This window comes from Python bivittatus, unplaced genomic scaffold (assembly GCF_059951505.1).
Source record: "Python bivittatus isolate LINGU-HERP-01145 unplaced genomic scaffold, Pbiv_v1 ctg000330_np1212, whole genome shotgun sequence".
Taxonomy (NCBI): Eukaryota; Metazoa; Chordata; class Lepidosauria; order Squamata; family Pythonidae; genus Python; species Python bivittatus.
Window position 1 is genome coordinate 50,768,549 of NW_028277058.1, and position 15,750 is coordinate 50,784,298.

Consider the following 15,750-nt stretch of genomic DNA (forward strand, 5'->3'; position numbering starts at 1 on the left):
GCAGCAGGACGACCACAAACATACACCCAATGTCATTAATAACTATTTTTAGCGTAAAGAACAAGGAGCCCTGGAAGTGATTGGTTGGCCCCACAGAGTCCTGATCTCAACATCGAGTCTGTCTGGAATTACATGGAGAGACAGAAGGATTTGAGGCAGCCTACATCCACAGATCTGTGGTTGGTTCTCCAAGATGTTTGGAACAACCTACCTGCCGAGTTCCTTCAAAAACTGTGTGCACGTGTACCTAGAAGAATTGATGCTGTTTTGAAGGCAAAGGGTGGTCACAACAAATATTGATTTTGATTTCTTTTCTGTTCGTTCACTTTGCGTTTTGTAAATTGATAAACATAAACAATTATAATATATATTTTTGAAAGCATTCTTTCTTTACAGCATTTTTTCACACCTGCCTAAAACTTTTGCACAGTACTGTATCTATCAATTTTAAAAAATGTAAGATCCCTCTCAAAAATATATTTCAATTTTGGAGTAACATTTTGGAGTAATTTTATCAGACTCATAAAATTAAATTTCAAGGAATTCTAATATGTAAGACCCAAACTTTACAAAATTCCATATTATATTCTATAGAAAAACATTAGATTAATTCCAATTAATTGTATAACCTGAGAACTGTTATGTCTGTAAGATTTGGGAGGTAGCTTTAATATTTATTAAGTATAAAATATCAGTTTGTATCAGTGTGTTCAGCACTATCAAACTTTCCTTCAGCTCCTTGAATTGAGCAGGCCAAAGGTTCCAAAAAGGCACACTAAATCTTTTTTGGCCTTAATATGTTTTTGGTTTCTTACTTTCTCAATTGCACTTAATAACATTTGGACACTCTGTATGATGTCTCAAAATAAGTCAGCATATTTGCAGTTGATTGGTTATAAGTTCTCCTTCTGGGAAGCATTTATTGTCCTAGTCCACCTCAGGGGTAAGGCTCTAACTCCCACTTTCAGTTCAATTTTGCTTCATTGGAAGGAACTTGGAAGACAGTGGTCTTTTATTACCTGAACAGGAATCAATCTTAATTCTGTCCAAGAATTACAGCAAATTTTGAGAAATAGCCCCAGTCTATTGATAGGTGTCCCTGCCCAATATGTATATTCACTGCAATAATCCCCCATTATGGCTCCATTTAAGATTGATAAATTTAACCCAATACTATAGCTCACATTATCACCTGGTTTGCACAATATATTTAACCTGGTCTTGTCTTCTCATTGGTTCTGGCAGAACACAGTCATCCTGAGATAAGAGGATTACAGTATACTTGGTCTATAGCCATCTCTCACCTTTCTATCTAGTATTTCAGCATTTAGTCTGAGCACTGTTAAAGTTTGTAAAATATGGTTATTATTCTTCAAATTTTCATATCTGACTGAAACTGTAGATGCCGTGCATTTATTTTCATAAACTACACATGGACTTAACCCTCTGTCACCTGCTACAACAAAAAACCAAGCACAATTTTGCATGCTTTTCATTTTAATAAACTCATACACGATGAGGGTGTGTACACACATATATATATATAGTTTCAGTCACATATACAGAACAAAAGACTGGGACTAGCCAAGTTAACATGACTTGCTTTTCCCAGCCTGGGGAGCACCAGATTGGGGAAGTTGGGAGTTCGCAGTCACTGGCAGAAGAAATGTATGTTTTTGAAAGGAAGAAAATGGATAAGCAGCACAGATTCGTGTCATGCTTTGAGGGAAATAACCACACTGGAGAATGATAACCGAGCTCCAAATAATTTCTCTCATTGGTCTAGATCAAAGAGTGCAAATGCCTTAATTTTTGGATCCAGTGCCACTGCTTTCTGGAAAAAGTTCTTCCTGCCTTTCTCTCAGAAAGACTAAGCACAGCAAGTATGCAAAAAATAATAATTTAACTGAAAAACATATGCAGAACCACACAATAAAGCACTAAGTACATTTTAAGGGGAGGGACGTTGTTTTACTGGAAATGCTCCAGCATTTCCCCTCAGCACATCAGTGGAAGAGAATTCCATCGGCATTCCAAGGAATTTAGTCCATGAACTTTCTGTTACTGTTGGCACCAAAAAGTGCTGTTCGGATCTCTGGCATCATCTGTTGAGGGGAGAAAAAGAAAATCTGAGTATGCCTTGATGATCCAACAAATTCCTGGAACATGCTTAAACAGTCATTCAGTCATAAGTACATTAAAGGACATACATAAAAAGATGGCAATAAGATCTCTTCATATTGAATGCTCTTCTACTTCTGAATACTGAGAATTGCTGACAGTGGAAACCATAGCTGAGCTGAGAGCCTCAGATCTCTCAATCTTTCTAGAAATCACTACATGTTGGGCAAAGAGCTTACATAAGAGAAGAACATAGGTTAAGATCCAAGACTGAGGAGGGTTTCTAAGCCAAGTAGCCCCCAGAGAGCTTTTCTTAGTGCCATGGTTGTTTACTAATGGTAGTAATGGACCTGTAGACCCACGGTTCAAGTTACCATGATGCCTCATAGCAATGCCATGTGCTGACCTAGGAACTGAATGAGTGATTGTATATCTTCATTAGAGAAGAAGAGTTAAATGGAAAATGCTTCATTCGTATTAAAGGGATGCGGGAAAAGAAAGGCTTACCTGCTGAGCAATGAGATCCAGACGACTTTCCAGTGTATTGGAAACCTTAATTTTATTGTCACTGTTATAAATTTCAACACCTCCAGCTCTAAAAGAGAAAAATACATGCTAATGAACATGCTAAAACCACTCCCACAATTCTTTGTCATTCACTATGATGGCTAGAAGTTGAAATCCAAAACATTTGAAAGGGATTAAAATTGTCTTATCCCTATGTATTTATTTAACAATTTATGTAGCTCCCCATCTCACAGTGGTGACTCTGGGCAGTACACAGAAGATTAAAACCAAAATAAAAAAAGAAACAACAGCCTAAAATACAAAAGTAAGCCTCCAAACCACTAATCCAAAATAGTATGCCCAGGGTTTAAAAATCATTCTGTTTCAATCTATAAAGACCAGAACAAACAAATCTACCCACAGAGCTGTTTTAACCTCCCAACCTAAATGAAAGGCCAAGGAAGTTGGGGCCAACTGGATTTCCAGGGGATGCTGTTCCATAATTTTATGCTATATGATTACACTGGATATGGATCATCTTCTAAGGCTCTTTTAAAAAATGAGACAATATTTTTCTAGAGCTATTTGTCCAATGTTTATAGTTTTAGAAGCTATTATACTCTTCATATTTTGGCTAGAGTAGATCAGACTCCATAATAAATTTAACATTGCCTCCTAGTAACAACTTGCCAATCTGTCCATAAATATCTAAGTGGTCTGAAACCAATAACAGGGTGAGAAAGAACTATTTCTGACAAAAGAGCTAGCAATGATTCATTGCTTTTTTAGGATTTGCATGAAACAATACAGTGATAGCATACTGATTCATAATCATTTTATTCAAAGCTGAAAATGCTGAGTAAATATTTACCACATGCTGATTACATTTTAATCAGCTGACTGAGGAATTCAAAATTTCCCCAGCTGGCTGGGGAATTCTGGGAGCTGAAGTCCACACATCTTAAAGTTGCCAAGTTTGAAAAACACTGATTTAAATGCTTACAAAAAATGCAGTGAGATTTCGAAGAGAACAGACTCTTCATTTAGTTAAGTTTTATCATATTACAGACATATTTCAAAAAACAAAATTCCAACAGAAGAGAATATATGTAGCTCAGGGTTAAACTGTGGAGTCCTTCGTGCTCTCTGAATTTGGTTGTTTGCTTGCAGATGTTTCATGACCTGGCAAGGTAACATCATCAGGGCAAGTGAGTGTGGGGTTTGCTCCCTGTTTATATACAGTAGCTTGCCCTGCCAGTGTTGGTGGGGGCATGGTTTTCTCCTTGGTACTTCCTTAATTAGGGTATTGTTTTCTGCTTGTTTGTTTGTCTGGCATTAATCCCTGCTTATCTGGGTGTAGGCTACTGGATGTGTTCTGGTCTTTTTGTTTCCTTCTTAGCTTTTTTATCATCTCTTTGGAATGGTGTGTAAATGTGGTTTATCTCTATGTGTCTATTGATGGCTGATTTGTCTGAATGCCAGGAATTCCCTAGCATTTGGATTTAGCTTGGTCTAAGGATGCTCACAGTTTCCCTGTTGAAACTATGATTGAGTCTGTCCATGTGTTGTGAGATTAAGGAGTTTTCATTGTGTCTTCAGACTGCTAGCTGGTGTTCATGGATGTGCTCTGCTAGTCTTCTGCCTGTCTGCCCTACGTAGTGGCTGTTATAGTCCTTACACTCTGTGTTGTAGATGACTCTGTATCTGATGTACAACGTACAGTATTGTATGACTCTGTATCTGATCTACAACATGCAGTATAAGGACTGTAACAGCCAGGACAGATAAGCAGGGATTAACACCAAACAGTCAAGCAGAAAACAATACCCTGTTCAAGGAACTACCAAGGAGAAAACCCCACCCCCACCAACACTGGCAGGGCAAGCTACTATATATAAACAGGGAGTAAATCCCACACTTACTAGCACTGATGATGTTACCTAGTTGGATAATGAAATGCCTGCAAACAAACAACCAAGCTCAGAGAGCACCAAGGACTCCATAAAAAATAAGGTAATGGCCAAATCATTGAAAAGCCTCCATAAAGATTTAGAGCAACAGACACTTTCCACACATCAGTTGAAGACATACTTATCTCCACCCTTGATTCTTTCTTGTGTTCAGATTGTAGTCTCACCAGTGGAAGCTAATGGTCAAAATGTTAATGACACGTCTATATAAAATACCACCAGAATTGGTTTACTGACAGCAATAAAGGCTAAAAGCTATTATTATTTTCTAGGTGGATGCAAATAACATACAACATCATTTGTCCAATCTATGCTATCAAGTACAGGACAGTGCAAATTCATTTGATGTGAGAAAATCCCAAGTCCATTTACCTTATGCAAACCCTATCTAAAACAATGACCATGACTAAATTATATAGTTCCAGCAACCTATTTTCCCCAGATATGAATCTTTCTTACATGTCTTCTGGAAGAAATGTGTCCTGATCAATTTGAACTTCAACATCTTTTTTGGTGGCAGTTTTGTACATTGGAATACTCTTCTGGACTGCATTCTGAAATGGGATTCATACATATATACAAATAAATAAAATTATTTATTCGATTCTATTCCAGTCCTTAAAAGTATATTATAATTGATTTCCTTAATTTATCTAAAGCTATACTACAATCAATTCAACAGACACTCCACATGCTCCAACTTCAACAGCTAGAAACTGTTTACTTTACATTTATGTATTCCGGTGAACAGACAACAGAAGCTTCAAAGTTTGATAGCAGCCATTCATTGATCTCTCAGAAGGATTGGGATATAAGAATAATATTCATTTATAGGTTGGCAGAAGAACATCTACTTTGCATCATTCCTTGCAGGCCTAGAATCACTGGTCAATATTTCCAGTAAAACAACACAGGCATCTAATGCTGGAGAAACATCTCTGAGTGCCATTGCCAGTGAGAGATAGAACTGATCTAATCTAAAATTAGATTATCTAATTCAGTTTTTCACATGCTATTCAAGATCTGTTCACACTGCAGATAAAGCATACACACACACACTCTCTTGATGAGGCCCCAATGTGAGCCAGATGTACAATACATCTATAGGGACCAAGAGAACCAGAATTGTGTAACTATTGGTATGTTTTCATTAGCAGAATAAGCAGTAATTGGAGGATGAGTTCAAGTATGATGAATACAAAGAGACTGGAACAATACAACCTGTGCTGCTGCTCCAATCAAGCCTGAGAATCACCCCAAGACCACCACCAAGTTCTTTTAACAAAAATTAGAAACAATAGCATATGGAATTCCGTGACTTTTGCAATGGGGCTATAAGGATTTTGTCTGTCAAATGCTATTTCATTTCTGTTTTGTCCAATTTATTCATATAACTCTTACCTTTACTAAGGGAAGATCCTGTTTCCTGCAACGGACAGTCATTCTAGGCTCAAGTAACTGATACAATCCCTTTATGAAAGAGAACAGAATTTATATTTTCCCTGAAAAGCTCAATACAGCTTAAAACGTAAACCACAGTAATGTGTCTTACAAATTTTAGCTTACAATCTTACAAATATAAATTATTAAAGAGTACCATAGTAAAGTAAATACAAGATTGAAGCACACTGAAGAAGACAACGCAACACTATACAAATAACAAATACAGAACTTGGGTAGAGATATCCCTCTCCGTGTAATCTTTGCCCTGCACCCTTGGCAACAGAGTTGGGGGCTAAATCTGTAAAAGATCTGATTTGGCCAAACACAGATTTAACCTTTAAATACAGAAGGCCTTTAGTGCCAATATCAATGACTCAAGAACAAGCCTTGAGCATTTTTACAAGTGTCCAAGAAATGAATTATACCTTGTAGTTTACATACTGCAAACTACTGCAGTCTTTTCCCAATGAGGTTCCTGTCTCATATTTTCAACTACAAATCCCATCACCCCAGCTAACAACCTAGCCTATTAGTTGTTTGTATGGATTTAAGACCTTAAGTAATGACAAAAGGATACAACAGTACAAGTTTCATCTAGTGATACTGGCATAAGTTTAGGACCTCATCACCTGTAGAACTAAGCCATCCAGCAGGATTTGGTACCTGCCTGTATCCTTCACTACTTTAGCCAGTCTCTGCTTGGCTTCGCTCAGCAAGTCCTATATTATGGGGAAAAAAATCAAGTCAGGAAAACCTTATTCTCCTTCTGCCCTTAAGTAGCAGTTTCACTGCAACTGATGCCTCATTAACGGCTTAATGAATGCAGCTTCTTTCAGAGACCATGGCACCAATGGAATTTAGGATGGAAGAAGCACAAACCTCACCACCATAGGTCAACTGTTACTTATTCAATTTCAATTTATATTATTCACTGCTGTATTATACAGAGAACAAAAAAAAAAGATACAAAAAAAGAAAACAAAAGCATACATATAAACACGCATATGAGAAAAACTCCATTTTTAAACAGCTGATTAAATCTTGACCATTTGCAGGGTCAGTCTTACTAATTTCCAACCACTGAAGTCTACTCCAGGTCTTACTAAACTTCCTCTTGATTCTTCAATAATACATAAGAATCTTTTGATGAATTAATCTCATCCTATAATGAGACACATATTTAACGTTCTTTAAAATGCTAACCCACAGACTTATAAGCCAATGTAGAAGAGGACATCTAAGACATTTTTCAGAAAGGGTCACATCAATTCCTAATCATTAATGACTCTAGAATGTTACCTGTACATTTGTGATATCTCTTGAACTGTATTGCATATTATCCAGAAAAGACTGACTTATTTACTCCTCCTCTGTGCTGCTATTTCACAAAGAAAACTCAACTGATAGTTTAAAATGCCATGATTTCAATGCTATGTTGTTTTTTCTACACACAGCCACTTCCCTAAGTAATGCTGTGTACCTTAAGACACCTCAAAAAGAGGAAGCCCGGGTACTGCCTGCATCAGAGGCATGTGACTAAGCCTCTAGTAAAGCACAGTCTGAGATTATTCTGGGCTCTTAGCCTTCTTCCTTCAACTTGCATAGCACATCCTAATATACCCCCCCACACACACACAATTCATTAGGTCACACTCGGTGTGCTGATATTACAACTACTTTTGCACAATACAGTGGTACCTCGGGTTACGAATTTAATCTGTTCTGTGACTCTGGTCGCAACCCGAATTGGTCGCAACCCGAAGCTCTGGATTTTCTTTGGAGCCATGCTGACAAGCACACCAAAAACCTTCCAAAACGCCACAAAACACACCACAAGCCTCACCGAACGTCTCCTTGCTACCGCGATCTCGCCCACAGGAAGCCGTGACCACGTGGCAGCAGGGAAAATGGCCGCGGATCCGGTTCGTAACCCGAGGCGGAGTTTGCAAACCGAGGTAAATTTTTGAGGCCGGAGCTGGTCGTAACCCGAAAAGTTTGTTAACAGAGGCGTTCATAACCCGAGGTACCACTGTACTATGTCTTCACCTGAGTGACAACAGGCATTAAGCAGTGTTTTCTATTTGCAGAGAATTGTTTTGAGGGAAGGAGCAACCAGGCATATAAATCCTGACCTGAGGTAGTACAATTTAAGCACAGGCACATAACCTCAGCAAAAACTAGAATATATCCTATATAAAGAGTATCTTCTCCAGTAAATAAAGTTAATATTTCCTATTATTATTATTATTATTTCCCCTTTGTGCAATATCAAATACTTATACTGTGGAAAAGTTCACCATTATCTGGCTCATAATAGGCTGAAAAAGACACTCCATTTAATATTTTGCCCTTCTTCAACAAACAAAATCAGTGATGCAGAAATAGTTTCACTATTCTACATTTATAGCATATCTGGCCCCCACCATAAAACATGTATTACAAATATTTTCTTGAGATATATATTAGAAGAATACAAGAGGGTAAAGTGTGAGTATATTTTTTAGAAAAATAGTGAAAAAAAATCTTATAAAGAGAAGCACAGACTTACTGCAATCAGATCATCTCTTGCTTTGAGAACCTTCAGTCTTGCCTGATTCATCAGGTTGGACATCTGACTGCAAGCCAGATGGAAAAAATGAAACTGAGTACAATAGGATTCAGATAGTGAAGCAGCAGACACTAATTATGCACTGCGATCAGCACATGCCAGACTAACTCCAGCAATGCCCAAGCAGCACAGCCTGTGTTTAGTAGGCCTCTTGTGAGTATGATGACCAGAGCTAACCTTCTTAAACCTTGCTTCTTTATTCTATTTTAGAAAGCACTCAATTCCCACTCATTCCCCCAAATGATCATTCAACATTCTGGTTTAAACAACAATGCATATTGCCGATGAAAACTGCGCTTTCTTGAAATAACATTAAAAGTAGAAATAAAATTTTTTTGCAAACCTAAATTGTATGCTGAAATATTACTGTTTTTGCAATGAAAAAACTCACAATTTTCTATTGTGAGAAAGACTCAGTCTCCAACCTATCAACTTCAGCCATAAAGTCTAAATAACAACATTCTGTTTATACAAACCAGACAGTGATATCCAGATAGTCTCTTAAGAAGCATTTACATCAGTAACAATTATTTTCTACATCACAGGCTACATATTCATCAATTTTAAAAATGGCTTAAGCAGAAAAATATCTTGGTATAAACCAGTAAATGTTGGAAATAAAGGCAGCAATAAAAAAAATCTTTGCATGCAGTTGAGTGCACCATGCTTTCACTGATCAGTTTAAACTCATAGCTAGTTTTTTTTCACAGCCTAAAATAAGCCTGGATACCTTCCATTACATACATTTTCTTTTGCTGTTCTATTTGTTTTTCCTTCTTTTCATAGTACTCCATGATCTTCAATCTTTGTGTCTGAACAAGACGACCTTTCTCAATGTTGAATTCTTCTTCAGCCTACAAAGAAACAGATAAATTCAAGCAAACCCCAGGGATTTAGGTAGTTGAAGAGCCTAAAGTCTTGACTAGAATCCTGAAAAAATGCAATAATAATTAATACTCATTAAGAATGAATATTTTGCCAGCAACTGAAATCAGTTCCCAATAAACTAAACCCTAATAAGAGTAATTTTTACAGTAGGCATATGTACTAAGATAGATGTGACCAGAAGTCCATACCAACAACTTTGTTTAGCTCATATGAAGTCAGCAGCATCACACACTTTCATGGTTTAAAAAAATGCTGACCTCAAATTGTTACCATTATTGGTATATAACAATTAAGTTATCTCTTCAAAAAAGACTAAGTAATCAATTAAGTTGCAATTTCATGCATAGTTCAGGCATATTTAGTTTGGAGTAAATACTTGGTGAGGTTAATCTGAGTAAAATATATAGAATAGAGCAAAATGATGGTTTTTAAAACAAATATCCTTCACTTATTTTGAGGTACAATATAGCTTTAAGCACATATTAGCCACATAAAGAATTTTGTGGTACAAAAGGAAAATTAATAATCACAACTTGGCTGGGCACAATTGAGTTTTAGGTATTGGAAAAAGCCACACAGGCTCTCTATGGAATTTTACATACAGGAAAAATCCAAATGCTTTTCATTTACCTTAGCATCTATTTCTTCTGCCTTTTCATTGGCTTCTTGCTCAATGAAAGCCATCATCTGTTTAATCTGTAACAAAAATAATATTTTCCATGGAAACTAGCAGATATAGTTTGTCCCTGAACATTACAGAATTTCTCAGTTGGTAACTAGTATTTTTTTTTTAAATAATGAAAACAGAAAAACGACTCCAACACCAAATTGTTATGTAACCAGATACATTCCAAGTACAAAAGAAAACTACTCTGTAATTACAGATATTTATTGTTCACATAAGCTTTAGAACTGAAACTGCATTACAGCCCTGTATTCCTTGCAGTTTTAGAAGCTAGGATTACTACTCCAGATGGCAGACAGTTCAACACTTTATAGGAAAAGAAGAAAACAACAGGGGAAACCAAATTTATCCTGTAATGTAACCTTGCAACTTAACAGATTCATGACTGCTCATCAGTTTCCACAGACCAGAAGCCCTCAAGCAGGAAATACTTGCTGTAGTTATCAGCCTGCTTCTACTTACCAGCAACAGGGCCATAAAGATGAATGCTGCTCACGATTACATGCCGTGGCCTGCGACACAATTCTAGGTGGCATTTACTAAACCATAAATATACAGCCACACAACGTTGGTGAATTACATTGGTTTGGTACATCACAAATTGGATTGTGCTCTGCTTTTGGAACAGAGAATACCTACCCTGTTGTAAAAGTTACAAGCAAATAATGATTAAATTGCCTAATTCGGTATACTTAAATTCCCATTGATTTCAGTGCTAAGTTAGTATTTCTGTCCTGGATGGTTTGTGGCTAATATGGACACAAAAGATTTCCATGTGTCATATCGTTTTGCTTTCAAAGGACTAGATTACTAGATGAATAAACAGCCTGACCTGACAAAATCTTTGATAGAATCTTCCATGTGCAGGTTAAGAAAACTCTCAATAAGAGTAAATATCATCAACAATTATAAGGAAGAAGACATTCTTGTAAACCAAGTACACACAGCTCGTGGGCTGCAAGGGAACACTGCTTTACTAGTATCAGCTGGCTCACTGCAACATCCAGCAAAATATTCCAACTCAAACCTAGCTCAGGGTGGTTTTACCCCAAAGGGTATTATTTACAGTCAACAAGATAAGCTTTAAAGGACAACCAAACCACACATACAGTACTGTATCATGTAAAATTCCACCATACTAAGGCTCCTGCAGGGAAATTACAATTTTAAAAAATCTGCCAGTATGAATTTAGAAGTGATATTCTTGCAGATCCCACAAAATTCCATATTAAGTAAAAGCCATCTTTTTTTCAATATGTTTTAATAATAGTTAGCAATTATCTTAAGGCCTGAATTTTCAAGTACTCTCCTCTTTTGTACTATTCCCCCCACCCCAGATCTTTCAGTATGTCATGAAGTGACATACATGCTGTTATTTAATGTTTAACCAATAGGCACTTTATTAATGATAAAAATTGGTATCAGACAATGCTTCAATAGGACCAATTAAAAAATATTGCCAGAATTTCATAAGGTTATTCCTCCCTCAAATCTTCAGTGGAGGCAGAACTTCCTATTTTCTCATGAATGTGAGCATTAATCATTTGCTTTTTCAGAACTTCCTTTCCATGATATGAGAATCCTTCATTACCCTTTTCCACTTTAGGTCTGCTTGTCTCTCCTAGTAAATTCTTAGGACAAGCTTTATTTCAGTCATTTCTAGTTTCATGTATTGATCAAACATTCTTATACAGCAACCCCATAAATTATCCTCTATACAAAGCCAAACCATAATTTAAAACATTTTACAGCTCAGCATCAAATCCAAATATAACATTACAAGAATGTATCATATACGTGACTCTGAAACCTCTTAATCTCAAGATTGGATTATTGAAATGTATTCCATATGGGATGGTTCTTGGAGATGGTCCAAAATTGCCCAAAAACCCATACAGGTGAGGTACATCTTTTGGAAGTGCATATCACCTTTATGTACAAACAACTGTACTGGTTGCCAGTTGCTTTCCAGTTCTAGGTGCCCATTTTGGTGTACAAAACATTGCACAGTTTAGGTCCAAGTTACCTGGAGGGTCAGCTAGCTCTGTACAGTTCTCCCTGTGGTATCAGGACAACAGCACATCTTTTGCAGATTCCAAGACAAACTCATATGATATCAATCATCAATTCTAATTTGTTTTCCTCATGGTGGATTCTTTACTGGGAAATCAACTGCTACTGGAGTTCAGGTGAGTCCCCTTCTAATTAAAGCATAACCTTTCCTAAAACCTATCTTTACCTTATACGTTTCCTGCAACTTTCAAGATTTATATATAATCTAAGTCACATTGAGCCATTCAGGAACATCTCTATTTCCATCTTCCCTCACCTCAAAACTTCATTCTAGCCTTCAATAAGACCTTCATAGCACATAGAATATTGACAATTCTGAATGTAAAATCAGATAAATTAATCAGGACTGAATTGAAGTAGTTGTTGACACTCTATCTATTCTCCTCACCCTTCCCAACAGACATTCTTGGGGATTTTTGCTGCAAAATAGCTATTCACACTCCAAGGGCATAAATTCAAGGTCACTTATATTGGAGTACCCTTCAGTATCACCCTGCTATACTCACCATCATGGCAATAAAATGCAGCCACTTTCCATGTGTGTCAAAAGCTACCAGAACTAACAGGGGTATTTGAAGGGAACCAGAGAAATAGTAGCCCCACTACATTAATTCGCAGAATTAAACAATGTGATATTGCACTGACAGGTGCTGAAAAATCTAGTATTGCAATATTTTCTTCTCAATCTATATCTCACCGACAGATACCAGTTTCAAAAAAATAAATCTTGTGACAATACAGACAAAAGCATTTGTACTTAAGAGTCCCCAAATTAAAAAAAAAAAATTGTGCACATTTGGGAATAAATGCTTAAATTCAGCATCACTTCCGAATAAATACCAACCCAAGTCACAAGAGAGATTGATTTCTGCGTAAATATAACCAAAACTATTGGACAAATAGGATGCATTAAATGCTGTGCCTTTTTATTCAGAGGCCACTCCCAGGGGCTGAAGCCCAAGGAGACTCAGAACTACTTTGCCCGCTTCCAAATGTAGCGCGTATAAAATACAGTTTTCCTTCTCCTTTTGCAGAGCTTGCACCGGAAGACTTATTGTTCTCTCCTCAAGCCACAGACGGGCCAGATCTCCCTTCAGCCGGGCTGCGGACCGACGCCCCTTCCCGGTGGGGCTCAGTGGGCAGCAACTGCGCTTGACTAACGGGCAGCCCCGACTGACCCTCCGCTCCTCCTGCCCGCAACCCACGCCAGAGGGGCTCCAGGGCCCTGTCTGCCGAGCCCAGCCGCCTCGAAATGGGGCGCGGACTGCAACTACCGCCGTCCACGCTGCAGTCCACCCATCCTGAGGGGAGGAAGGCGCTCGAAGGCTGCTCCCGAGACCGTCCCCGCTCCGCCGTACCTGCTTCTGAACTTCGGCATCGCTCAGCGCCATGATGAACGCGGGCAAGGGAAACGCAGGCCCCGCGGGCAGAAGGAGAGGCGTCCGCTCGAGCCGGGCTGCCGGGCAAGCTGCAGAGAATAGACCCAATCAGATCCGGTTCGGGTCAGTCTCAGCAGCTGCCGCAGCTGACATTTCGCGTCACCGAGGCCCCGCCCCTTATTCCCTCGCGTTACACCAATGGGAGGCAAGAGGCTCGGTGACGCCATCAACGCGGGCAGGGCCGCCTTTCCGGGCTTTACTTCGGGACTTCAAACTTATAATAAGGAAGAGCGGCGCGCTTTACGTCTCGGTGGGGAATTTCCGGATTCATATTGGATAAGCCAATTTTCCAGTCCAATTTTCTTTTTGTTAACAAGATTGAATTAGGCCACAGTGGTGCAGACGGATTCGCAAAACCATTGCCGACTGCCGAGTTTCCCAAGAACTCCCCATATTGTCAAGCAACGTGGTTAAGAAAAAAAAAAATCTAAGGAGAGAAGCTGTTAAAGGCTGTGTTAATTTGGTTGAGGAACGGATTCTTCTAAAAACTGCCGGCCCTCGCTTTTTAAAATATAAAATCCATTAAAATTACTCCCTTGCAAGATGTGCAGATTTGTTAGGAGAAGGAAAACAGAAGAAAGACAAACGAGGCAGTTTTTAGCTCTCCAGTTTTTAACACAGTGGAAGAAAAGTTAGGCAGAGCCAAATGGGGAGGCGTTCCCTCGGAGGTAGAGGTCTGCATCCTCTCAGATTATAGACCCAGTATTTATGTTATAAAATCCACCAAAATGGGGAAAGCTATTCTAAGAATGCCTCTGCAGGTTATGCTTCCCCTTAATGAACCCTGCCCAGTTTTCCAACTTCACACAACACACTGAAGTAAACCACCCATGTAGGTTGGGTTCACATCACGTGCTAGGCTAGAATGTGGTTGGGTAGTTGGCCGTTGAGTGTGTCATGCAAGGACAGCCTATAAACCCATCCTTTGCTCCTTAATGTCTGCATGACAGAAACAAAGGCAGTTGTGAGTCCAGCGTCACCCAAGGCTGGACCCAGGGATACTAGGGAAAGCCTGAACCCGTGTCTGGAGTCAGTCAGGGTCCAGATGGGGTGAAATAAGCTTAGGCTGAATCCCTCCAAGCCCAAGTTGTCTTTTGTTGATAAACAGCTAGAGCTTCAGCCCTGGTAGTTACTCTGAATGGGAGAAGGAGTTGGTGACCTGGGGGTCCTTGCAGCTACGGCTTCAGCTGCATGTTGAGGTGGTGACCGTGGGTGGCTTTGCCCAGCTTTGGCTGGCGCACCACTTATGGCCCATCCTGGACCAGAAGGCTTCGGTCACTCCTGGGATGGATGGCTAACGTGCTCTGGTTGGGGCAGCCTCTGGGGACAGCCCAGAAACGGCACGTCCTCCAAACAGCCGAGGGTTGGGTAGATTATGGACGGGACAATCAAGGGGGCAATGGCCCAGAAGGCAGCCCTTGGGCCTGGAGATGCCTCGCCTCCAGAGGTCCGAGTAGCCTTTGTCAGAAAACGACAGACACGGGTTCGGTTATCCAGTAGACAGAAGTTTTTATTGGGCACGTTTGCAAAGGTGGGTCCCTCCCGCAGCAATGGAGGAACCCCGAAGCAAGGTCTGACAGGTTTTTATACCCCCTATCTGTCCTCCCCCTCCTGCGAGGGCTTGGCTCACAATCTCACCTTTTTTACTGCCCCGGAGCGCCGCTAATTAACCGCAAAACCGCAGACATTCCACTTTCCGAATCCAATCAGCGCAATACACATTCCAATCCCCACTTGACCCGACAGCCGTCCCCTGCCGTTTCTCTTCACTCTGGTGCGAACGTGCCTCTTGCCTGCAGTCTTTCCTCCCTCCTGCCGTCCCTCTCCACTCTGGTGCGAGTGTGCCTTCTGCCCATCCTCCCTCCTGCCGCCCCCCCAAGGCTGCCCCATGGTGCACAGCGCTCTCCCCTAGCAAACATGGTTCGTTTGAGGCCCTCACTTCTCCCTGCCTTCTCACACCTTTCTCTTTCAGCATTTGGAAAGCTTACAACAGTGTTTCTCAACCTTGGCAACCTT

The 15,750-nt window shown here is 39.6% G+C and overlaps 1 protein-coding gene across 1 annotated transcript; it reads right to left on the minus strand.

Annotated features, from left to right (window-relative positions):
- Positions 1–1,479: 1,479 nt before the first annotated feature.
- Positions 1,480–13,824, minus strand: ATP6V1E1 (ATPase H+ transporting V1 subunit E1). The gene is made up of 9 exons (XM_007437990.4): positions 13,654–13,824; positions 10,168–10,233; positions 9,394–9,503; positions 8,590–8,656; positions 6,671–6,760; positions 6,000–6,068; positions 5,058–5,152; positions 2,629–2,716; positions 1,480–2,105 (listed from the first exon to the last, which is right to left on the minus strand). Exons 1-9 carry the CDS (start codon positions 13,684–13,686, stop codon positions 2,043–2,045), a joined length of 681 nt encoding a protein of 226 aa, XP_007438052.1. The 5' UTR covers positions 13,687–13,824; the 3' UTR covers positions 1,480–2,042.
- Positions 13,825–15,750: the final 1,926 nt, after the last annotated feature.